The sequence below is a fragment of the Lissotriton helveticus genome, chromosome 12 (genome assembly GCF_964261635.1).
Source record: "Lissotriton helveticus chromosome 12, aLisHel1.1, whole genome shotgun sequence".
NCBI lineage: Eukaryota > Metazoa > Chordata > Amphibia > Caudata > Salamandridae > Lissotriton > Lissotriton helveticus.
The window spans coordinates 170,745,365-170,770,033 of NC_136073.1; the positions used below are offsets into that span (position 1 = coordinate 170,745,365).

General features: G+C 49.1%; 1 protein-coding gene across 6 annotated transcripts in view; it reads left to right on the forward strand.

The window, feature by feature from the left end:
- The window catches only part of ACHE (acetylcholinesterase (Yt blood group)), a 401,526-nt gene that overhangs the window by 332,352 nt on the left and 44,505 nt on the right, over positions 1-24,669 (forward strand). For 5 of the 6 annotated variants that reach the window (XM_078670035.1, XM_078670032.1, XM_078670036.1 and 2 more), the window contains 2 exons: positions 10,737-12,274; positions 21,283-21,449. In XM_078670035.1, the coding sequence (XP_078526161.1) occupies positions 10,758-12,274; positions 21,283-21,449 (1,684 nt within the window). In that variant the 5' untranslated portion in view covers positions 10,737-10,757. Of the gene's footprint in view, positions 1-10,736; positions 12,275-21,282; positions 21,450-24,613; positions 24,639-24,669 lie in introns of all 6 variants that reach the window. The other variant, XM_078670037.1, reaches the window with a different exon arrangement.

Sequence of the window (24,669 nt, forward strand, 5' to 3'; positions counted from 1 at the left end):
ATGGGGTGGTTGGCACCCACCCTCTATCTCTGGCAGTTTTGCAGTGGTATAACCCATCCTACTCCATTTCCTACTTTGCCCAACTTGCTTAGGTTCTGGAAAATGCTGAATCCCAAAGCACAAACTGACTGTGCTTACAGACTAGGGGAAGGCCTTGAGTGTTTGGCATTGACTCATCTCTCTTAGCACTCCATGCAGTTTCCACTTTTATAAAATATTTCTGAAGATCTTGCCGGAGAGTGCAGGTTTGCAGTAATAATTCTCATTGAAATATTTCTTTATACCAGTGCTATAAGTGCATGTGCAATTTATACATTTATCAAATTATGTACACACCTTACAGGCCTTATCCATAGTGTATTCTAATTTACTAGAGCCACACCACATATGTAATAGTTGGACCCAACTGCGACAATGTAAATATCAATTAACTTTATTTATTCCTTTTCATATGCGCGTATATATTGCCTCTATGTACATTTCTTAGGGTTCTTTAAATTGTATAGTTCTATGGTCTGCGTCTGGTGGCTCAGTGGGCTAATGCATCTATCTACTCCTCATGGTCACAGGTTCAGATCCCGGCGGGTCCACTCAGCCTTTCATCCATCTGAAGTCAATAAAATGAGTACCGTTGAGCTGGCTAACAACAAATGTGTTATTCAGCGCCAAGATACCTGTAGCGGTGAGCATGCGCTTTACAAATACACATGTTATGGTTTTCAACTGAAGGAACCCGACATTCATGTGTTTTTCAGCTGTTGGTGTTTTACAGATCCCATTTGGGCAGGACTGGGTTATTACATTCTGACTTATTCCGCAGAAACTTCGGGATTTGCGGCTATCTTTTAATGTTGTAATATCTTTATTCGGCAAATTATCACCATAAAAGAGTACATATACATATACAATTCCAATTTACCAGTAAAAAGTTTGTAAAATACATAAGAACAAGGAGATCTCCTTTTAATAATAAATTTACAACACATCAAGATTAGTATCGGCCTGTAGGGCCCCCCGGGATTTTAGTAAACGGGAGCGTATCAACCATGCATTTCCCAGAAATTTAGCCACCCCACAGATCATAATGGCAGACGAAGAGTCTGTAGAGAGGACACGAAGTGCCTGTCTGTGGCACCTCAACCCTAATTCCCTGCAGACGGGTTTCAACCAAAACTTCCTCGCCCCTTTGTAGGCTGGGCATGCAAAAAACAGGTGGGCCACCGATTCCTTGGGGGCCGCACAGCCGGGACATGTACGTGGGAGGGCATCAGAGGTCGACCAACTCGCCGTGAAATCATGCACCGGAAGCGTCCCATAACGCAGTTTCAGGTACAGCGATCGATCCAACGGTTTAGTTATCAGGTCTAAAAAGGGTTCCAATTTCCTCACACACTTAATTGATAAAAATTGGTCAGTAAGTGAACCCACATTCATAGCCCTCGTGGCCTTACTCTGAACCCAATCCCAGTAAAGTTTTTTTATAACGGCTTTAGGTGGCGGGGATTGCGACTCCCATGCCTCTCTTAGACCCAGATTAATGGCCAAGTCTTTCAATTTTTTTAGCCATCCTATTTTATTACCTGTGTCCAGCAAGAGTAGATCGTCCATCCCTTCTGCATACTTAGCAAGCTCCTCAGTTCTTCTTAGTCGGGACCAGAAGAGCAACGGGCGAAGCCTCACCAAGTCTTTTAAAGATCTTCTGCCCAAATCTAGTCTTAGGGGGATCATTGGTGTTGAAGCGGGGAGAGCAACCACTTTTCTAAAGAAATTGTTTTCTGCCACCATCAAATCTGTAACCCCTTCGAACCCCCAAAGTTCGGAGCCATATAGTGCTGTCGGAAGAATCTGTCCCTCATAGATGGCCATAACTGGAGAGACCGGTTTGCTGCTTGATTCCCGGAGTTCCTTCAACGTCACCCCGGAAACTCTACGATGACTAAGTAGCATTTTGGAAAGATGATCTTTCCAGGTCATACGACTGTTTATCCGGACTCCAAGATAGTGAAAGGATGTGACCAGCTCAAGGGGGGCACTATTGAGCACGAGGTGATTTTTAAATCTTTTTGAGGGGGCAAAAGCCATCAATTTGGTTTTTGATGTGTTGATGGTTAAGCCTCGGGTAGTGCAAAAGGAGCTAAACAGGTTCAAAAGTTTTTGTAAGCCCACCGGGGATTTGGAAATTAATAGGGTATCGTCCGCGAAGAGAAGTGTGGGGATTTTCTCCCCCGCCAGGGATGGGGCGTCCGTCTCTTCCCCCTTCAGATGGTCCACCACTCCGTTTACAAATAGGGAGAAGAGGGTCGGAGCCATGACACAACCCTGGCGTACTCCTCTCCGCACAGGGATCTTATCTGTTAATTGTCCCTGCGATCCCCATCTAACCCGCGCATAATTCCCCTCGTGCAGCTTCATTATTAGATACAGAAGACTACTGGGAAACCCCATTTCACCGAGTATTTGCCAAAGTTTTGCACGAGGGACCAGGTCGAAAGCAGTCTTGAGATCTATGAAGGCCATATACAAACTGCCTTTCTTGATGGTAACCGCCTTCCAATAGATTGCAAAAAAGCGATAGACCTGGTCCATCGTGCCAACCTTCTTTCTGAACCCCGCTTGTAAGTGGGAGAGAACACTAGCCTCCTCTATCCAGTCATCTACTCTCGAGATGATGACCCTGCCGACCACTTTCTGGATGATGTCAATCAGACTAATAGGTCTGTAGTTCGCAGGGTCATCTCTTGCCCCCTTCTTATGCACAGTAACTACCTCGGCTCCTTTCCAGGAGTCTGGTACTTGATGACCCCTCGTGATCAGATTCATTATACTGGCAATTAGTTTGGCCCAAACTTCTGGCTCCGCCATCAGCAAATCTCCGGGGATCCCATCCTGCCCGGCGGCTTTCTTAGGGATAAGGTGTCTGATTGCCAACAATACTTCTGAGGGCGAAAATAACAAGTCTGTGTCGTCCGGTTTTGCCCCTTCACCCAGCCCATTCACCCCAAAACTCGATGTTTCCTCTATGTCACCATATAGGGATGAAAAATGAGTAAACCATTGCTGACTAGTTATATGAACAGCCAGTGGTTGCGATTTACCCTGCCTTGTTTTGTTAATCAAATCCCAAAAGAGGTTCGGGTTCCTACTGCTCACAGCCAAGGAGAGTTCCTGCCAATGCCGTTCCTCCCACTCCCGTTTGGCCAAAAATAATGCTTTCAGATAATCCTTCCTGGCCGCTCTAACCAGCAAGGAGTCACCCGAAAGCAGAGCTCTTGTCAGATTTTTCCTAGTGCTCTTGCAATGTTCAGTATACCATGGTTTGCAAAGAGTAGACGGCATAGCGGGAGCCCTGTTGCCTTTCCCCTTGGAAATAAAGAATTGGCCCACTTGGTCTATTGTCGATTTATAGACAGAGTCAAGTAAGGGGTGATGGGGATCAATGGGCCAGTTGTCTCCCTCCCAGATCTCTAATTTAGAGGTCAAGCCCTCAATCAGGGTTTTAATGCTACCCATATCGTCCTCCTTAAGGTTAGCCTTGTCCCATTTTAATCTACGGTTATTATTGCATGGGACCACCTCTTTGGTTGTTTTTAAGGAGTCACTCACCCCCCTGGCATTGAGACCCCCCCAATTGAACTTACAGCACAAGGGGTTGTGGTCACTATCCTGACTAGGAGATACCTTCATATCAATAAGGTCCGCCCAGAATCCAACATCCATTAAGATGTAATCTATTCGGGACGGGCCTGAGAGTCTGTTAAAGGTCACTGCCCCTGACTGGTCGGATAAAGTCCTGCCATTAAGGGCTCTTAATTTAAAATCCCTAGTCAGTGCATTCAATTGAATGACCCTAGGTGACCACTTCTTGATAGTGGGGAGGGAGAGCGTTGGAATGAACCATTTCGAATCCTCCTCTTCAATTCCCAAAGGGTCATCACCAAGGAGGGGTTCGAAAGTACAGTTAAAGTCACCCCCCACAAGAATTTTAGCCGAACAAGAGCAGTTGGCTAAGGCCATTTCAAGGGCTGTTAGAGTCGAAGAGGTAGAGTCACCCGGTGTCCCTCTAACGTAAACATTAAGTAGATCGAGCCTGGCTGCATCCTCCCGTCCTCTTGCCGAAAGGTGGAGTATATCATTACACTCCACATTGTGGCGTGTGACCCCCCAATTCAGGTCTATTTTTAACCAAACAAAGAGCCCACCCGCTGGTCTGCCCTTACCTTTGCTTACAGCAGGCACAAAGTGGGTGGTAAACCCCGATTTGTGTAGCGGGACTAAGCTCCATGTTTCCTGAAAGAGGCAAACATCAAACTGCTCAATGAATGTATGCCACTCCGGGATGTCGAGCTTCCTCTTTAACCCGGCAATGTTCCAGGATAGGAGGTTTATTACCCGTTGTCCTCTAGGAATAGAAATGTTACCCACCACAGTCTGACTCTCATCGACCGCCCTGCACGTATGGCTCCCCCCCTCCCTAACCAGTGAAGTAGTGGATATAGAGCAACCAGCCATAATAGGTAGAGGCCCGGCTAGCCCAGAATCTTCAGTAAGTTCATTGGTAATGGCCGTATGGGCTGAAAGTAAACTAACTACTCCTGCTTCTATGATCCCTCCGTTTAATCCAGTATCCTCTGCTCCATAAAGTTCATACTCCCCCCCCCAAGCCCCAAACTTCAATCGCAGTCTTCCAGCCCTGACAGCTGGGAAAACCGATTGTAAGTATCCAACGGGGTAAACGGTATTAGGTGGTTCATCCTGGAGCCCGTGTTCAGCGAATGTCTATAAGGAACCGTAGACCAAGCGGAGTGTAAATCAGGCATCCTGGTGGACTGATGCCCATACTGGGGATGATTATTAATATAGGGATTTATAAGGGGCGGCCTAAAAGACCGAGGTCTCTTAGCGTATTTAGTGGTAGTGGCTTCAAGCCTGGGATAAAAGAATGTTAAAGCCCGTGGGGTGATGCCAGTTTCCCCATTCCCAGGTGGCCAGTTTAAGATATAATCAACTGCCCGAGGGTCTCTAAAGTTAACCACCACTAAGTCCCCCTCTATATTTTTCGTAGTACTCCCCAGCCAGTTAATCCTTCTGACATGAACTATGTCCCCATCTATATTCGGTGCTATCGGCCTATGCAACCTCAACCAGTGGATAATTTTATTCTTAAGGTCAACATATCCCTCCTTCTTATTACCTGTTAACTGTGGCACCCCCGATAAAATCACAACGTAAGGCACAGCTTCTGGGGGGATCTCTACTTGTGGAACCCTTTTATGAGCAGATCTACTATTTTCACCGTCCCTGAGTGTATTTTGAGTGTTGCTAATCGAAGCCTTTAAGAGTGGTTTAGTGGGGACAGCACCCGATGCAGTGACTGCTGCCTTTGAATGTTTAGACGGCGATGTGTTTTGTGGAGGGGGGTCAACTCTGCCCTGGGACTGGCTAATTTGCTTAATCTGAACGGGGACAGAAGAGATTCCAGGTTTCTTTGAGGGTATAGTGGGAGGGGGCCCTGTCGAGGGTATAGGTTGCACCGCCCCACTCCCTTTATTAATAGTAGCAGTGGACAAACTAGTTATAGCAGCTTCCAGGATGGTTAATCTAATTTCAACCCTCTTAATAGACTCATTAATAGGGCGGAGAAGAGATCTCAACAAGAATTCCAAATTCCCTGTCGCTGAAGAGGGAAGTTGGGGTGAAGTAGCAGATGGCGTCGCTCCATCGTTGTTAATTGGAGCCGCATCATGTGTATCCACTACAGCGGGGCAATGAGTCGGTATAGCCACACCCTGGGGTGTATGATCCTGCTCCACAACTGTTGGAGCCTCGCGTGTAAAAAGAGTATTAGACCCTTTACCAAAGTCGGTGTGCGATGTTTTGGCTGTGCCTGGTACCACCCTTTGTTTCTTCCTTCTTTTACTGGGGGGAGGGCGGTGAATCTGAACTACAGGTAAGGACTTTACTTTATGCTGCTTGTGTTTAGAAGTCTCAATAACACGGCTACAGCTGGGGGTGGGTGAGACGCTTACAATGTCCTCTGAGGGCAGAGAGGGGGTAGCTACAAAGTCCCGAAATAATAAAGGAACTCCGTCTTGGCTAGTGTTAACCTCGCTCAAATCGATCAAGTCAGTCGAATCTCCCTCCCGGTTCAATACATGAAGACTATCGGAGAGGGGTCTAGATTTCAAATTCTCAACTGAGCGGCGCCGCTCTGCCCTGCGCTCAGCTAAGGTAGCGTCCTTTTCCCCCTCGCTCTTCTTAGAAAAGTAATTCTCCAGTGAGCCATTACGTAATTTAGGATTTTTACCCGGAGTAGCCTCTTCTGTTGCCATGTCCCTCTTGTATCGAGACACTATCCTCCAAACTGCAAGATGTAAGGGGTCAGGCCCAGCCCGGCCTCCTGCGGCCCCGGACGGCCACAGACGGTCCCGCCCTTGTCCCGGGCTTCTCCCGGCGCCCTCCCGCGCGCTCCCGCGCAGCGGGAACGGCTACTTCTTTTAAGGTAAACTAGGGGGCGTGGCCGGCAGGGAGAGGAGCCCAGCTGACAGGGGCGCGCGGGGACTCCTGGAACACAGAGTCCACCCGCTCTACCCTCGCAGCCCTGCCGGTGTCACAACTAGCCCCAACTAGCCCCAAGCAAAGTTCCACACGCTGCTAGACCGCGAAGCGGGACCCGCGCAGCGGGTCCGGCGAGCAGCAGCGGCTAGCAGGCAGGGTACAGCAGAGGTCCGTGGTCCTTAGTCCGTGGTGTTGCAAAAAATGAAAGAGACTCCCGCTGGCGTGAGCGTTGAAGGTAATTATATACCGCTGTGGTTGGGGGCGCGGCCGGCAGGGAGAGGAGCCCAGCTGACAGGGGCGCGCGGGGACTCCTGGAACACAGAGTCCACCCGCTCTACCCTCGCAGCCCTGCCGGTGTCACAACTAGCCCCAACTAGCCCCAAGCAAAGTTCCACACGCTGCTAGACCGCGAAGCGGGACCCGCGCAGCGGGTCCGGCGAGCAGCAGCGGCTAGCAGGCAGGGTACAGCAGAGGTCCGTGGTCCTTAGTCCGTGGTGTTGCAAAAAATGAAAGAGACTCCCGCTGGCGTGAGCGTTGAAGGTAATTATATACCGCTGTGGTTGGGGGCGCGGCCGGCAGGGAGAGGAGCCCAGCTGACAGGGGCGCGCGGGGACTCCTGGAACACAGAGTCCACCCGCTCTACCCTCGCAGCCCTGCCGGTGTCACAACTAGCCCCAACTAGCCCCAAGCAAAGTTCCACACGCTGCTAGACCGCGAAGCGGGACCCGCGCAGCGGGTCCGGCGAGCAGCAGCGGCTAGCAGGCAGGGTACAGCAGAGGTCCGTGGTCCTTAGTCCGTGGTGTTGCAAAAAATGAAAGAGACTCCCGCTGGCGTGAGCGTTGAAGGTAATTATATACCGCTGTGGTTGGGGGCGCGGCCGGCAGGGAGAGGAGCCCAGCTGACAGGGGCGCGCGGGGACTCCTGGAACACAGAGTCCACCCGCTCTACCCTCGCAGCCCTGCCGGTGTCACAACTAGCCCCAACTAGCCCCAAGCAAAGTTCCACACGCTGCTAGACCGCTAAGCGGGACCCGCGCAGCGGGTCCGGCGAGCAGCAGCGGCAGCGGCTAGCAGGCAGGGTACAGCAGAGGTCCGTGGTCCTTAGTCCGTGGTGTTGCAAAAAATGAAAGAGACTATCTTTTAATAGTTTAGGGTATTAGAATACTATTTGTTTCTTCAACCACTTTATACCTTGTAGTTGCCCACGGTGCATTATGACCCCTTAATCTGTTGATTGTTCCTTCTGTGCCCAAGTGGTTTGATGGTGCCTTTGTTTAGTTTTGGGTCAGCATGATTTCATTTTTTCCCTAGATGCTTTAGTGTGTACAGGGTTCTTATATACAACTTGGCTTAGCACAATCTCACTTTCTCCTTAGCCACTTTCTGGTTTGTACATCACCATTGTGCAGGTGGTTGGTCCTCCTCTGCTCTGGTGGGCGTGCTGCTCTCTTCTTTTTAGTTTTGGGCTCAGTATGTTAACATTTGTTCTTTAACTTCTTGTATGAATTTTCAGTTTTTTAGGGCTGTTTGGGGCCAGCATAGTTTACTACACCATTGTGCAAGTGATTTTCCCTCCTCCGCCGAGGTAGTCGTGTTGGGGATTTTTACGGCTTGGGGTAAATGTGACCTAATTTAATCCTTAGGTGACTGGGCGATTTTCTAAGTACCTTTTGTACAGTTTTGGGTCTTTGCAATTTCCTTTGCTCCATCTATGTCACTTTCTGGTTGGCAGGTGCCTAGTTTACTGGATAACACATTAGGTTCTTGAATGTTCCTCCACTTGGGTGGTTTTAGTTGTGTCTTTTACTCAGTTTGGGGTTAGATTGTTGTCATTTGTTGCTTGTTTGCTTGTATGGCATTGCACGTATTGCAGAACATATTTAGGTGGATGTTCTTGCTGTTGTACCTGTGCCACTTTCTTGTTTTGTAAGGGACTCTTGTGCAGGACACGAAGTTTATGCTCATATTTGTTCCTCAGCCATAGGGTGGTATTGCTGCTGCTTTTTGCGTCTGGCTAGAGACAGCTTTAGCCATCTACCAGAGCCGATGTAATGACAACAAACAGTTTAGAAAGAGGCATATTGGCTTGCTAGAATGTTGATCTTCTTTATGGGCATTGGATAGGGCAGCAGCAATATAAGCCGGCTCCTGGCATAGTACAGTGGCTAGTAACTGATAGGCATATTAGCACAGACCCTGCATCAAATACAGTAGGAGGGGTTTTCCATGGTTCATCTGTGACAAATACAATACAAGGGGGTTTTACATTCTAAACCGCACGCAAAACACCATAGAAATGGACTTTACGTTGTGTCAAAACTAACAGATCTTCTCACATAGATCTCTAGTTGTGGAGCGGCAAAAGAGGCCCGGTTTTCATTGTGTATATTTGTGATTATATATTTGGGGCTGATTTATCATTATTTCACGCAGCTCACAAAGCCACCTGGCTGCACTGAATAAAGGGAAAGGGCCGGAATGCGAAGTATTAAACATGATGAAGCGCATTCCTGTCCTTTCCCTGCTCTGGCTCACAATGTGCCACCTAGCACCAATGCAGGCCCCCTTGCAGTATGGTGCAAGGGGGATGTATGACGTTACAACGCATGCTATTACAACGCATGCCTTTACGACGCAAGTTTTACAACGCAACTTTTACAACAACTTGCGTTGGGGTGCTCTGGATAGTGAATAGTTTAATTTACTATTCCAACTCCAGTCCCCGTGGATAGTAGGGAAGGTGTTGGAAACTATTTCTTATCCTAGAGCGCCCCCCAGCGCAAGTCGTTGTAAAATTTGCGTTGTAATGGTTGCGGCGTAAAGGCACTTCGTTGTAACAGTTGCGTTGTAAAGGATGTTCCCCTTGCAAGGGTGCCTGTTTTGCAGGCAGTATTGTTTTTGTCCAGAAAGGGGCACCACCCTGCACAAAAAACAATCCTCGTAGGTATTCTCCTCTTTCTAAGTGTTGCTGCACACTTTGGAAGAGGAAGCAACAAGGAGAAATAAATATATTTCTCCTCACTGCTCCTCCCCTGAGAGATGCTAGTAAACACAACTGCTTGTGTGCATGATTTGTGGGTCAGTGAGTGGGGCAATGTGCCAGTGGTCACTAAGAAAGGAACCTCGAAAGTAAATAAATGGTGAGGTTGGGTTATTATTGCACCTCCCAAGCCCCCGGTCTTTGGCAAGCCTCCTTAGTCAAAGAATGCTATTAAGGCTCACAAGCGGAGGAAGACGGCTCCACTTACAAATGGTCTCTACTGCATTATTTCATGGGTAAGTGTCGTCCATCTTTAAATAAGTACCCAGCATGCCTTCTGCCATGGCCTCAACCAGAACATGGCAACTTTCAAAGCCCTTATGGTGGAAAAGCGAAACACCCTAAACACTGAAGGCTCTCTCCCGTCTCGCTAACTAGTAGAAAAACATAGCCAGAAGCAATGTCACTCACCTACAGAGAACCAGTAACACACTAACAGCAGCAGTCTTACCCTATCATCTTCCGCTATTGACAGCACTCTCACACCCTTCACAGTAGAAGTCGCATACTTTCAGAAGGACTCTCATCCTTCACACACGAGCCTTCGCTCACTATCGACAGCACTCACACCCCTAAATAAGATGCAGTCCTACACGGCTGACGGCACCCTCACAGCTGACACAGACTGGCAGTCACACACTACTAGAGGCACTCTCGCAGCCCTCACAGACTAGCAGTTGCACTCTGCTGGAAGCCAATTCTTATTATATAGGTTGAAATTAGAATGTTCTCAAACTGTCCCTTCTGTGAAACTGGCCTGAGTTCTTGGTTCTTGTGAGCTTGCAGAGACCAGCTGCCAAACCATAAGAGGGTAAATGCAGGCATGGAAAAACTTCTCTCATCTAATCTAGTGGCACCATACGCTTAGCCCTGCCTTTCGATTAGTCACATGCAAATTCAGCTTAGGGTTGTTGTCATGTTGTTCTGCTGTTTGTGGAGTAAGATGTAAGTGTAATGGTGAATTTTCACCTTGTGTTTTATTCTGATACTCTTTCATCCTTTTGCTGAAAAAACAAAATTAATATTTTTTGCTTCCTGTTTTTGGTTTTTTTCTTTTTTCTTTGTTGTTCCTTGTTTTTCGAGGTGTAGTTAGTTTTTTCTTCCACTTCACCCCTAACTTCTATTCTCACTTTACATTTCAGGTAATCCACAGGCGAGCAGCAATGGTGGCCTCCGTAAACGACTCCTTCCCTCTGCTTGGGCTCTGTCTGCTAGTCATCTCTTCCACCCTGGTTGCGGCACAGACCGACAGCGAGCTCGTGGTCAGCACCAGATCTGGCAGATTGAGAGGTGCCAGAGTTCCACTTCTTAATGGCCACCTTTCGGTCTTTCTGGGGATCCCTTTCGCTGAACCACCTATTGGTAAGATGAGATTCCGTCCGGCTGAGCCGAAGAAGCCATGGAATGGGATACTGGATGCCACGGAATATTCCAACGCATGCTATCAGTATGTTGACAACCTATTTCCGGGGTTTTCTGGTGCTGAAATGTGGAATCCTAACAGGAACCTGAGTGAGGACTGTCTGTACCTTAATGTCTGGGTACCCTCTCCTAGACCTAAGAATGCAACTGTGATGGTCTGGATTTATGGCGGTGGCTACTACAGTGGCACCACGTCATTAGATGTGTACGATCCAAAATACCTCAGCTTTACGGAAAAGGTGGTGGTGGTGTCAATGAACTACCGTGTTGGACCGTTGGGCTTTCTGGCCCTTCCAGGAAGCCATGATGCACCTGGGAACGTCGGGCTGATTGACCAGCGGATGGCCATGCAGTGGGTTCAAAACAATATCCAGTTTTTTGGAGGAAACCCAAAATCAATCACCATTTTCGGAGAGAGTGCAGGGGCAGCATCTGTGGGAATGCACCTTCTTTCACTTAACAGCAGGTCTTTGTTCCAACGGGCAATCTTGCAGAGCGGGGGACCTACTGCCCCTTGGGCAACTCTCACTCCGACTGAAATTCGTCGGAGAACCAAACTGCTAGCCAAGCTGGTTGGGTGTGAGAGGAACAATGACACTGACCTAGTGAACTGCCTGAGGACCAAGCACCCCCAAGAGCTCATCGATGAAGAGTGGTCTGTCCTACCTCAGCCAAGCGTCTTCCGTTTTGCATTCGTCCCAGTTGTGGACGGGGATTTCCTTCCTGAACCTGCAGAATCCATGCTGAACTTGGGCAACTTCAAGGAGACGGATATCCTGGTGGGTGTAAATTCGAATGAGGGTTCCTACTTCCTTGTGTACGGTGCTCCAGGCTTCAGCAAAGACAATGACAGCCTCATCTCACGAGAGGACTTTTTAGGAGGTGTTAAAATGAGCGTCCCCCAAGCGAATGAAATTGCTAATGAAGCTGTTGTCCTCCAGTATACAGACTGGACAGACGAGAACAACGGCTTAAAGAACCGCAAAGCCATGGACGATCTTGTAGGAGACCATAATGTCATATGCCCTGTGGTACAAACAGCATCCAAGTATGTGGAGCACGGCAACAAAGTGTACACATATCTGTTTTCTCACCAAGCATCTAATCTAATGTGGCCCAAGTGGATGGGTGTGCTTCATGGCTATGAGATCGAGTTTGTGTTTGGACTGCCACTGGATAGGACGCTTAACTACACGGAAGAAGAGGAGATGCTGAGTCGGAAAATAATGCGCTACTGGGCCAACTTTGCCAGAACTGGGTAAGTACATGATGAATTCAGGAGCTCTAGGTGATGGGTTGGATAGGGATAAAGTTAGAAGCATTCACCCTGGAGGTGCCAATGAGGTTGGAATGAGGAACAGAATGAGGCATTTCCTTTGAGATATCAGTATTGTTGTGAAAAGTGAAGAAAGGTATAGGTATGGTGGTTAAAGCTACAAATTTGCCCTTAATGGACCTGTGGGCCAATGAAGGGTTTGAAGACTTCGTAGTGCTTGCCACAAGAAGTGTTGGATATCACGCTTTCTATCATCTTACTGATATATAGTGCTCAATGTCTGCTCTTAGGAAAGTTTAATGATTGGGCTGATAAACCAGAACACTCGAAGTTAAAATCATTGTTTTGATTCTGTTGACATTATTAATAATATGTTGTATGATGCTACTAGACCTATAAAGTTCCTAATCCTAAACCAATTCCTTTGACGAATCATTTCAGAGTGAAGATGCCAAAACCAACTGATCTATAGATAGCATCCTCCAAATGAGTCTGGGCAAAATCCCAATCCATTTTAGCCAATTCCTAGCCACAACTCTCAGACAACCCTTATATTGCAATTGAATACATGAATACCTGGATTCACAGATAAATCTCCATCTATTTATTTATTTAAAGGATTTGTAGAGTAACTGGTTACTCCAAATAGTGTCCCCACTCTATGCAATAGCACCATTTAGCGGTCAGATAGAGTCAGAAACGGTTAAGGCTCACTCGTTCTACTACCTCTGCCTAAAGCGCCAGGTCTTGAGGTTTTTGCGGAACCTCGCCTCTGAAGGTTCGAGTCTCAGGTACAGTGGTATTGAAATCTACAGCTTGGCTGCCTGTAGTCTAAAAAAGCTGCACCCCAATCGAATTGGGGACTCTTGGGATAACTGCCAGAGCTGCCTCTCAGGATCTGAGATGTCCCATAAACAGTGGAAAAAGGTAGCTAGGAACCCCCTGATTCAGTATCCAATGAGCAAAGCAGAGTGCTTTAAAAGAGACTCTAGGCTTAATGGGGAGCCACTGTAGTTCAGCCAGACCCAGACTAATGGTAAGCCATTTCGTAATTCTTAGTAAGATCGGGCTGCTGCATTTTGTACTCTTTGATGCATTCCAGGTCTGTTTTTGGAGACCCCCAAATAGAGCAGATTTCAATATTCAAGCTCGGACACCAAGAGAGCTTGTATAACCATCTTTGTAACTGTCCCGTATAAGCCCTATAATCTTCCTCAATAGCCTCAGCACTCTGAAACAAATGTCCACCGTGGCCATGATCTGACTTTCAAATGATCACTGCGCATCAAAAATGATGCCCATTATTTTCACTTTCGATTTAAGGAGCGGAATAGCGACCAGTTCACAAGGCCGCCATGCGGAGGACCAGATTGAAGGCTGTTTCCCAAACACCATGACCTCTGTTTTTTCTGCATTTAATTTCAGACAGCTGGCATGCATCTATTTTTTCTGATTTCTAGCCGAAACACAGCCCTGATATCACTACAGAACATGAATTCCGCGATCTACAGATACATTCTAATCTATTTTGGTCGATTTTTGGCAGCAACTTGGTGACAACCCTAATGTAACAACAGAACATGTGCATACCTGGGTGCAATCCGGGTTTCATTCTGTTCTTTCTCTTAAGCAGGTATTATATAGACACGCCTTCCCTGCAGCTCCTTGGTATATGAGTTAGCAGGCCAAAAAGTTAAAATTCAATCATTGAGGAATCCATACACTCTGACTTAAAAATGTAAATATTCAGGGCTAACTCCACATCTATGTGACTTGAAGATGTATGTACTGCATATGTATATATATATATGTATGGGTAGCAATAGAAAATCCAGAATTACTTGCCTGTCAATATTTTTTTTTATATTTAGTCCTCCATATTGTGCTACATTGGTATCCTGGGATCGATATACATGGTACACACTAATGGCAAGGCTTGATTCTACGAGCATTACCACTTATCTTCAAGGGTGGGTACAGTCCTGTCTTGGTACCAGATAGTGTGCCACTTCCCATCCCAACTGGCGCTTCAAGCCCGGCAATGTGCCCTGTGGTGTCCTGGTCTCGGGCTGGCCTAGGGCCTTGGAATAAAGGGACGCTGGACACACGTGCTACGTTTGTGGTTAGTCGCTAACTGACCACGCCCAGGGTTGCCGGGCTCTTTATTAGCAGGCTCACGTTCACGCTCACGTAAGGGCTATACCAAAGCCCCTTTACGCCTGAGGGGCGACATATGCATGGACAGTGGGAGGGGGCGTGTGCTGCAGTGGTACACCCCACTGGCAGCAACACTACATTCCTCCTTTACCTAGGGATGAAATAAACAGAACAGGAAAACAACACACCAAAGTTCAATAGTCTATGAGGTCAGCAAACCATGCTGTGAGGGTTGGTTGCGGAGCGCAAACAAAGTCCACTCAAAGTCTCTGGATCAGTCTCTGCTCAAGTAGTGGCCAACATAACATTTCAAAGATCAAACAAAAAGAACAGTCTTACTTTTATCTCGGCGGGGTCAGCCATCTCGATCAGCTCAACGCCAGCATTGTGCCACAAAGTCACGATACCTCTGGGAAGGCTTTGGACACGGACGCAGGCTGTATCTTACTTGGCTCCGGCCTTCTCCTGTAGCTGGGGGTGGCTCTTCATGCTGGGTGATGTGGGATGGTGTCTGCCATGACTCGATTGAATGAGAGTCGGCTCGGGGAGACTCCTGTGGTGCAATGAGGGGTCAGGCGGTATTCACGGAGGAATTGGTAGATGGCTAACTCCAGGCACTGGCCGTCAGCAATTGCAATTTGTATTGTTTTATTCAGTGTTCTCATTAGTCTCTCGACCTCTCCATTGGCTTGAGGCCATCTTGGCGTGATTCGTCTGTGCTTCACGTTCTGGCTCTGGAGATAGTCTGTGAATTCGTTGCCATTGAATGGCGGGCCGTTGTCTGTACGGACTTCCTTCATGAGCCCGTGGGTGGCAATTATCTTCTCAAATTTTGGTATCACCTCTGAGGCTGCTGTTGACGATATGATTTCTACTTCCGGATAGCGGGAGAAATCGTCCACCACAACTAGCATGTACTTGCCCCCAGGGAGGCTGCCGAAGTCTGCACTCACCCGTACCCACGGGGATGTGGGGCCTTCTTCGGTTGCCACGGGCGCCGGAGGATTGGGAAGACTTGTTGCAAGACACACTGGACACCTATGGACCACTTCTTCGACTGCTCTGTCTAGCCCGGGGAACCACACCTTGCTCCGGAGCCTACTCTTGGATTTGACGATCCCTTGGTGCGATCCGTGTGCCAGTAAGGCGGCTTGGTGGGTCAGGCTGCTGGGCAGTACCAGGCGGGGGCCTCTCAGGAGACATCCTTCTGTGGAGACTGACAGCTCATGTCGGATCAGGTACAGGGCTTTCAGGATGGCTTGGGCGTCAGAGGTGCGAAAGGACGCGGGGCTCTGGAGCGCCTTCCAGTCTCCGCACTCGACGGCCTGGATCGCAATCTGGAGGCAGTCATCGTCCTTGGTGGCTCTGGAAACTTCTTCTAGGGACATGGGACGTGGCTTTGACCTCTCGATGACTAGCCGAACGTACTCCTCAGTGGCCGCTGCCTCGGCGGCTTCCGCGTCCGTGACGGGGCGGGCGTGTCTGGACAGGTAATCGGCAGGATTGCGTGTGCCGGGCCGATATTCCACAGAGAACTGGAACTCTTGCAGCTGCAACACCCATTTTTCTATCCTCGGGGGTGGGCGGGAGGAAGAGCCTTGGAAAAGCGGTATGAGGGGTTTGTGGTCGGTGATGACTGAGAAGAGGTGGCCATAGAGGTAGATGTGGAAATGGCGGCACCCCCACAGAATGGCAATGGCCTCCCGCTCAATCTGAGAGTAGCGCTGTTCCGTAGGTGTGAGGGTACGGCTGGCGTATGCCACGGGGGCCCATTCTCCACATGACTGCCGTTGTGACAGGACGGCACCTAGACCGGTGGGGCTGGCATCCACTAGCAGTTGCGACTCGTTCCGTGGGTTGAAGTACGCCAGTGTCGTGTCGGCTGACAAGGCTGCTTTCGTGTTCTTGAAGGACTCTTGATGCTCCGGGCCCCATTTCCAGGTGGCGTTTGACTTAGTGAGGTCGCGGAGTGGTCCTGTCAGGTCGGACAGGTCCTTTATGAAGCGCCCGCAGTATGTTACCATGCCCAGGAAACTGCGGACTGCCGTTATGGAGGTGGGCGCCGGCGCGTTGTGGATGTCTCTTACTTTGTCTGGGTCAGGTCCCACTCCCTGGTCAGAGAACTTGTATCCGAAAAAGCTTATGTCCTTGCGCAGGAACTCGCATTTGGCCTTGTGGAGCGTCAGCCCTCTCTCTTGTAGGCGGTTGAACACAGCTTGGAGCCGTCTGAGGTGTTCCTCCAGAGTCGGGGCATGCACCAGGATGTCGTCGCTCACGTTCAGAACTCCGTCGAGGCCTTGGAGGACGGTGTGGATGATATTCTGAAACACCTCGGCGGCGCTTGAGATGCCGAAGTTGAGCCTCGTGTACCTCCACAGGCCGGCGTGTGTGGAGAAGGTCGTGATTGGGCGCGAGTCCGGGTGCAGCGGGATTTGATGGTACCCCGACCGCAGATCCATCTTGGAGAACCATTTGGATCCTGCGAGCTCCCCGATGATGTCATCGATGGTGGGAGTCAGATGACGTTCTCTTTTGATGGCCAGGTTGGGGAGGCGCATATCCACGCATATCCTCACTGCGTCAGGTTGCTTCGGCTTCTTGGCTACGACAATGGGGGATACCCACGGGGTGGGTCCAGTCACCCGCTCGATGATTCCAGCTTGCTCTAGCATCTTAAGTTCAGCTTCCACTTTGGGTCGGAGGTGGAACGCAATCCGCCTGTGTCGGAGGGCTACGGGGGCCACTGACTGGTCGATATGGAGTCGGACGGGAGGGCCTCGTAGACATCCAATGCCTTCGAACAATGAGGAGTGGTCTGCGACCAGGTGATCTAGACCTTGAACTTGTACTGTTAGGGCAAAATGAATGAGCCCAAGTTCACGTGCGGTCTTGCAGCCGAGGAGGAACCCTGATCCTTCTTGGGATACATAGATCTTTGTCTGCAGCTGCGTGGAGTTGTGAGACACGGTTGTTCGGAATACACCGCATAGGCGCAATGGGCGCCGGGTCCCGTAGGCGAATACTTGCACTCTGGTGGGGTGAAGCATGGGGGCATCCTCCAGGCACTGGTACACACTGGCTGCCATTAGGTTTATCGTCGCGCCGGTGTCGATGAGGGCTCTGACTGCTTAGCTGTGGACATGGACGGTGCACATCGGTTCGTTTGACGACGTGGCCGCCAGGGTGTTGAGCATGCGTACCACGTGGACTGACGCGGCGTCTTCCTCGTCGTCGTCCATGTCACTGCTGTTAGATGTGTTCGGTAGTGGCGCTACCTGTCGCGCCTTCCTGGGCGGGCCGCTTTGCTTCTTTCGCTGCGATGACAAACAGACGCTGGCAAAGTGGTTGGCCTTCCCACATGCGCTGCAGATTTTACCTTGGGCTGGGCAGGCGCCTTTGTGTGGGGCGGCACCTCCGCACCAAATGCATGATCGGTCGCGGGAGGACTGGGGCCGATGAGGTTGGTCCTTCTTCTGAGGCCTCGTCCGGTTGTCTGGACGTTGTGACTTGACTGCGCACACTGGTTCAGTCTTGACTTTGACTGCTGGGCCTGGCTCCATGTGGGCTGCTCGAGCCTTGGAGAGCTCTTTAGAGCGTCCTAAAGCGAGGATGTCGCGCATGGGCATGGCGTCCGTTTCCAGCACTCTCTCTCTCAGCTTTAGAGATGAACACCCCTGTATGAATTGGGCGCGAATTTCGTCATCCGCGTCCGGGAGTCTGCACGTGCTGGCTAGCTTCTTCAAACGCGCGTAGAATACATCAACTGACTCTTCAGGGAGCTGGCGGGCTTGACGGAGCAGGAAACGTTCATAGTCCGCGCTAGTGAAAGGCTCGAAGTATCTCGTGATGGCGTCTCGCAGGGTGGCGTAGGTGTGCGGCGGGTCTCCCTCAGTGATGTCCTTGGAGATATCATGAATAGCCTCTCCCCCTAGGTGTAGCAGCATGGCGCGACGCCGCGCTACTGCAATGTCAGCTGCGATAAAGTAGTTCTCCAAGCGTTCAATCCATTTGCGCCATCGCGTAGCCTGCGAGGGAGGTGTCCCTGTGACGGAGAAGGGCTCCAGGGGAGGTACATTGGCCATGGTGGCCGAAACAGGGCACTGCGGGACGTCCGGGCACTCTTAGTAGGCAGGGAAGGAGGCTGTGTGGCTTCCACGACACTTTGGAGTGTAGATCAGGAGTCTGTGGGGCGGCTGGGTGCTTCCTGCAGGCAGGGGGGCAATTGTGGCCTCTCCACCCCTGTAGGACGAGGACAGCACTTTGTATCTGCTCCCTGGCGCTGACCCGCTAGAAGCATGAGATATGGCAGGGTCCGCGGGGCCGATGACACGCGAGATGCGTGTGGAAACACAGCGCCGTCGGGAACGTGTAGCCGGGTGCCTTCCGCGCATGCGCGGGACTGCTGGGGAGGTCGCGCTGGGCCGGCTAATCCCGGGGGCGAAGGCCGAGGTGCAGGGGCCGCTGGGGCCGATGGGCACACTGTCGCATGTACCTGCTAGTGACACGCCGGTCACGTCGAGGGAGGCGACTGCTGGAAGGCTCCGGAGGCAGGCGGGAGCCAGGTAGGATCGCCGGAGGGCCGCGCAGGCTGCCGTCGATGTGCAGGCGGGCTGCTTCCACTGCTGGGCGGACAGGGTGAGTCCGAGTGGCGCGGCCGGGGCAGATGAACCCGGGCACTGGGTGTGGTGTCGCGAGCGGGGCCGCTCGTTGGGCTGCAGGGCAGCGGGGCGCCGATGACAGGGCGCGCAGGTGTTAAGCACGCGGTGGGGGCTGATGAGACCACCGCTCGTCGCCAATGTGGTGTCCTGGTCTCGGGCTGGCCTAGGGCCTTGGAATAAAGGGACGCTGGACACACGTGCTACGTTTGTGGTTAGTCGCTAACTGACCACGCCCAGGGTTGCCGGGCTCTTTATTAACAGGCTCACGTTCACGCTCACGTAAGGGCTATACCAAAGCCCCTTTACGCCTGAGGGGCGACATATGCATGGACAGTGGGAGGGGGCGTGTGCTGCAGTGGTACACCCCACTGGCAGCAACACTACATGCCCCACACCCCCAGGCATCTGCACTGATCTCTATGCACTTCACCACATATGCAGCACTGTTAGCTGCCATTATACAATATTCTGCCTTCAATGTTTACTTACTCTGACAAAACCCAGATTCTTGTATGATTTGTCAATTCTACTGGCCCGGCTTCCTCTGATTTTCAAAAGGTCCTTTCAGTCTTGGCCAAATGATTGTTGGAAAACTTCCTAAGACTTGGTTTAACAAGACATTTACTTCTGAATTAGACACAATACCGGTACCAGTATATTCTGCACACAAAGTCACTGTCTCCTGCTTTCTGCTAATAAAATCTTTGAGGAAAATGCATCCTTTCCTGAAGCAAGAAGCCAAAAAAAATGTTTAATCAGGCATTTGTGTTGCTCAGATTGGAAATGTTCACCATTTTTGCCAACCATGTGGCGGAAAGGTAGAATTTAGATTATTTCTAAGATGGCAGCAAGACTCTTACTAGACTTAAGGAAGCATGATCCTGTAAAATCCCAAATGGCCCCATTACAGAGGCTGCTGGTTGGTGAATGCAAAAAAAATAGAGCCATTGAAATTATGCGGCAGGGGAGCACCACATTATGCAGCTAAATTGACTAAGTTATGCGGCAAGAAAACGCAAATTATGCTTTATAATTTGACAAATATTTTGATAGTATTGCTTCATTATTTTGTCATTTTACTGTCTGGGCAAAGATTTCACATAATTAGCACCAGTTTAACAACCAAATTCTGAAAAAAGCAACTGAAAGATAACCAGTTAACCTTTGCACAGGGCCTTCCACTGCACGTGAATACATGGTGCCATGTTTTTAGTAAAGTTTAATCTGTTTGAGATTGCAACGTCATTTTTTGGAGCAAATTGGCGATTATGCAGCAGATGGTGGATTATATGGCAAACGCCGAAAATCCATAATTATGCAAAAAGAAAAGCTGCTCTTAAAAGATTCTGCATTGTTCATCGGGCAGTACATGCAACAGAATCTAAATATATTGAAACAAAAAGAAGTTGTGTGTGTACTCCTTGACAGATCCAATTATAGCAGGGGGAAAATGCTCCTTGGTCAACCTCCAAGTAAGAGAGCAAGGCAAAGAGACAAATTGTGTTCCTATCCCTGGAATTCTATTCAGATAAAACTGCAGTTCCTGGCTGACATCTTCCCTGTTTGTAGGACACTGAAAACATTCCTGTTCTCACACTAGTGTAAACGACTTGGTCCCACATCCATAAAGCTTTGGAAAAACAGGAATTGGTGCAATTGTTTCGGTCGCCGCTCCATATGTATTGAAGTCACCACATATGGTGCAGACAAGGCTATGAGTGGAGTTGCATAGCGCCACCTGGTGGTATTGGGCTGTTATTGTTAGGGAAAAGGATTTCCTGGATCCAGCCTGGTGCCTTAAGAGCATTCATACGGTGGTGAATATGTTGTAAAATATGTTACCAAAGGTACATAACTTTTTCTTCTCAGCCTATTGTGAATAGCCTGGCTTGCACAAGGGCACCTGCAGGCAATAGAGTGCTTTAGAAGTACAGATATGAAACCGAAAGGACACTGGTGTCGGGTAGGCGGGGTGGTATGATGGTGCATGATGAAGGTGGGGCACAAGACAGGTCTATTGATGGCAGGAGATGCTGCATTTCTAAAGGTGTAAATGTTTGGAAGTGGGAGTTCAAGGTAGAGGGGACAAGCTAAGGGAAGGGAGATTGGGATGGAGATAGAATATTATGGCATGGACCAATCCTGTGATTACCCACTTGCTTTACCCTCCTATAGGAACCCCAATGAGGTGAACGACCATGAGACGAGGTGGCCCTTGTACAACCTGAGTGACCAGCAGTTCATTGAACTCAACACCAAGCCCGTCCAAATCCACAGCGGCCTGCGCGTGCAGATGTGCACCTTCTGGAACCGGTTCCTCCCCAAACTTCTGAACATGACAGGTAAACACCGCCAACACCTGCCTGGCAGGCCCATGCCTTGCATCTCATGTCACCGCTTGTGCATAACTCATCGCATCATCATAGCCATCTGTACAGCTCTGTCCCATATTGAGATGGTCCAGAGGTTATCGAAGGCATGGAAGGAAAGCAGAGGCCCTGTAGAGAGAGGAGAGGTGTGAGCTATAGGCTGGTAATAAAGAAGGAATCAGAGACTGAAGAGGAGAGGCCCAGTGGGCAGGTGCATGTAAAGGAGCACAGAAGCAGGTGGGGAAAACTTGCCAGAGTACAGGAAAAATAGTGCAGTACAGATCGAGCACTGCAGCACGGGTGAGTGCTGACAGGTGAGTGATAGAACAGTGCAGTACTTGTGAGAGAATGACAGGTGAGCGATAGAGCACTGCAGCACAGGTGAGTGCATGACTAGTGAGTGATGGATACAGCAGTACAGCACTTATGAGAGAGTGACTGGTGAGTGATAGAGCACTGCAGCACAGGTGAGTGCTTGGCAAGTGAGTGATACAGCTGTGCAGCACTTGTGAGAGAATGGCTGGTGAGTGATAGGTAGAGCAGTGCAGCACAGGGAAGGGCATTGATAATGAACGACAGATAAATAGAGCAGTGTAGCACTCATGAGAGAATGACTGGTGAGTGATAGAGCAGTGTTGCACAGGTGTGACTCGAGCAATACATAGAGCAGTGCAGCACAGGTGAGAGAATGACTGGTGAGTGGTGGATAGGTCAGTGCAGCACAGGTGAAATAATGACTGGTGAGTGATAGGTTAGTGCAACACAGGTGAGAGAATGACTGGTGAATGATAGAGCAGCGCAGGTGAGGGAATGACTTATGAGTGGTAGGTAGAGCAGTGCAGCGCTGGTGAGTGTATGACTGGAGAGTGATGGAGCAGTTCAGCGCAATTGAAAGAATGACTGGTGAGTGTTAGATCAGTGCAGCACAGGTGAGAGAATGACTGGTGAGTGGTAGAGCAGTGCAACATAGGTGAGAATTACTGGTGAGAGCTAGATCAGTGCAGTGCATGTGAGAGAATGACTGGTGAGAACTAGATCAGTGCAGCACAGGTGAGAGAGTGACTGATGGGTGATAGAACAGTGCTGGAAAGAGAAGTACATGGCTGAGGAGTGCAGGGTAGAGCAGTGCAGGGTAGAGCAGTGCAGGGTAGAGCGGGGTAGAGGAGTGCATGGCAGAGCTGTGCAAGATAGAGAAGTGCAGAGCAGGGCAGAGGAATGCATAGCAGAGCAGTGCAGGACAGAGTCGTGCAAACAGAGAGCTGCATACCAGAGGGCAGGAGAGACAAGTGCCAGAGAGAAGATTATTCGACAGGAGTGTTGGGGAGAAGAGTTCTTTATAGCAGAGTGGGGAGCGAGGGATCAGGACAGAGGAGTGTCAGTGCAATGCTGGAGAAAGAAGTACAGAAGAGCGAGATGTCAGAGGCGGGGAGATATGGGTGCAAGAGGACAAAGTGCTGCATTGTAGTAGGCGTGCGGGGGAGGGGACGCTATACAAGTGAGTACAGGGACAAGGGTGCTGTACAGAAAGTGCAAGAGGGGCCTGTGGAGTGCAAGGGATGCATCATAAAGGAAGGCTGGCAGACCTCTATGCTTTGGGGGCATGACACTGACTGGCAGTGTGCTTGCTCTGTGATTGACATACTTGTACACATCTGCTGACGTAAACATTAAATCACACTGATACAGGTGCATCCTGGCATGGCACACTACACACGGTGTGTCTGTGCCCAAACATCAGCCTCGTGGGATAGTACTCTGCATGTAGCACTAATGCATATTATCTGTCTCTGGCACTGCAGGCTCCTTATTGTCTCTGCTACCTGCTAGTGTATGTCTTCTCAGCACTTCACGGTCTCCAAAAAAACTTCCTATGCTCAACTCTTGATAGTACTGTCAGGCTATGTGTTTTTACAGTCATCAGGGGATCTCCTTAGAGTGTCTGTGGAGGTTTTCAGCATTATCCACAGTTCTGCACACTTTCTTGGCTGATTGACATACTTTTTCACCCTCTTGACATCTAGTGGCTTGGTGGAGAACAGGCCAAAAAGTTCTGCAAAAACTACCAATGTCCCCTGTGTCATTGATCTTAACACCAGAACACCCTCTGATTCAAAAGCATCCTCATGTTTCTTAGTTCACCATTCCACACAGTCAAGAGATCTTCAGCTGAAAATACTTTGGAGCTAACTTTGCAACAACAGAGCATCACAAAAGGAGAGAGCAGGGGGCCAATTCACAAAGGCCTCAATGAGTAAGTATGTGAATTAGCACGTCAGTAATACTGCGTCAATTACTCTTAAGTGCCTTTGTAAACTGGCCCTAAACGTCTAAAAATTGAGTATTCAGAGAACATTCATATACAATTAGTACAAACAGAAAAGTCTGCGTCTTCCTTGCAGTTCTACTTATAGGAAGTTGGACGTTTGGGTCTAGTTCACAAAGGCGTGTATGAGTATGTGTGGCATTACTCCTGTAGTACCACATCAAGTACACATAATGCTGTTGTGAATTGGCCCCAGAGACATCACTTGCATTGAGGGCATATACAGGCTGTACAATTGTATTTGATTTTGTGATCAGCGGTAACCTGGACTTTTTAATTATGGTGGGTTTGTAGACCCAACTAATCACGCACTGTTCACTTGATGCTTCCGCACTTAACTTTAATTTGTTGATTTATTCAAAATACTCAATTTTTTACTTCTTATTCTTTGTTTTATTCAATGTTCAGTCTGTTATCAAATATTGAAATCATAATCTTCATCAACTGTGATTTTAGAAGTGCAAACAAAATTTACATGAAATCAATTATATTTTGATGTAACTGTTTAACATTTTTCATGATCACCGCTTTAAGATGGCGCCCGCAAAACAGTGTACTCGAGTGACTGAGTCCGTTGTTTATTTTTGGTAAACACCAAGATGAGTGTTTATAGTTTGCACGCTAGCTAGAGTGGAGCAAAAATCGGCGTTGTTTGGAGCGAAACGGTGATTACTTCTTGAAAGTACTACGAACGAAAATACAAGGTACGGGCAGTAGTAGTTCGTATTAAGGTAGTGAGTATTAAGGTAGTGATTAATCGACCAGAGCTGTCAGAATGCAGCGTGTTGATATATCTTTTTCGGTATTGTTGCAGGTTAGCGAGACGACAAACAGACAAGGTATGACATTTATTTTATGATGTGTTATGAC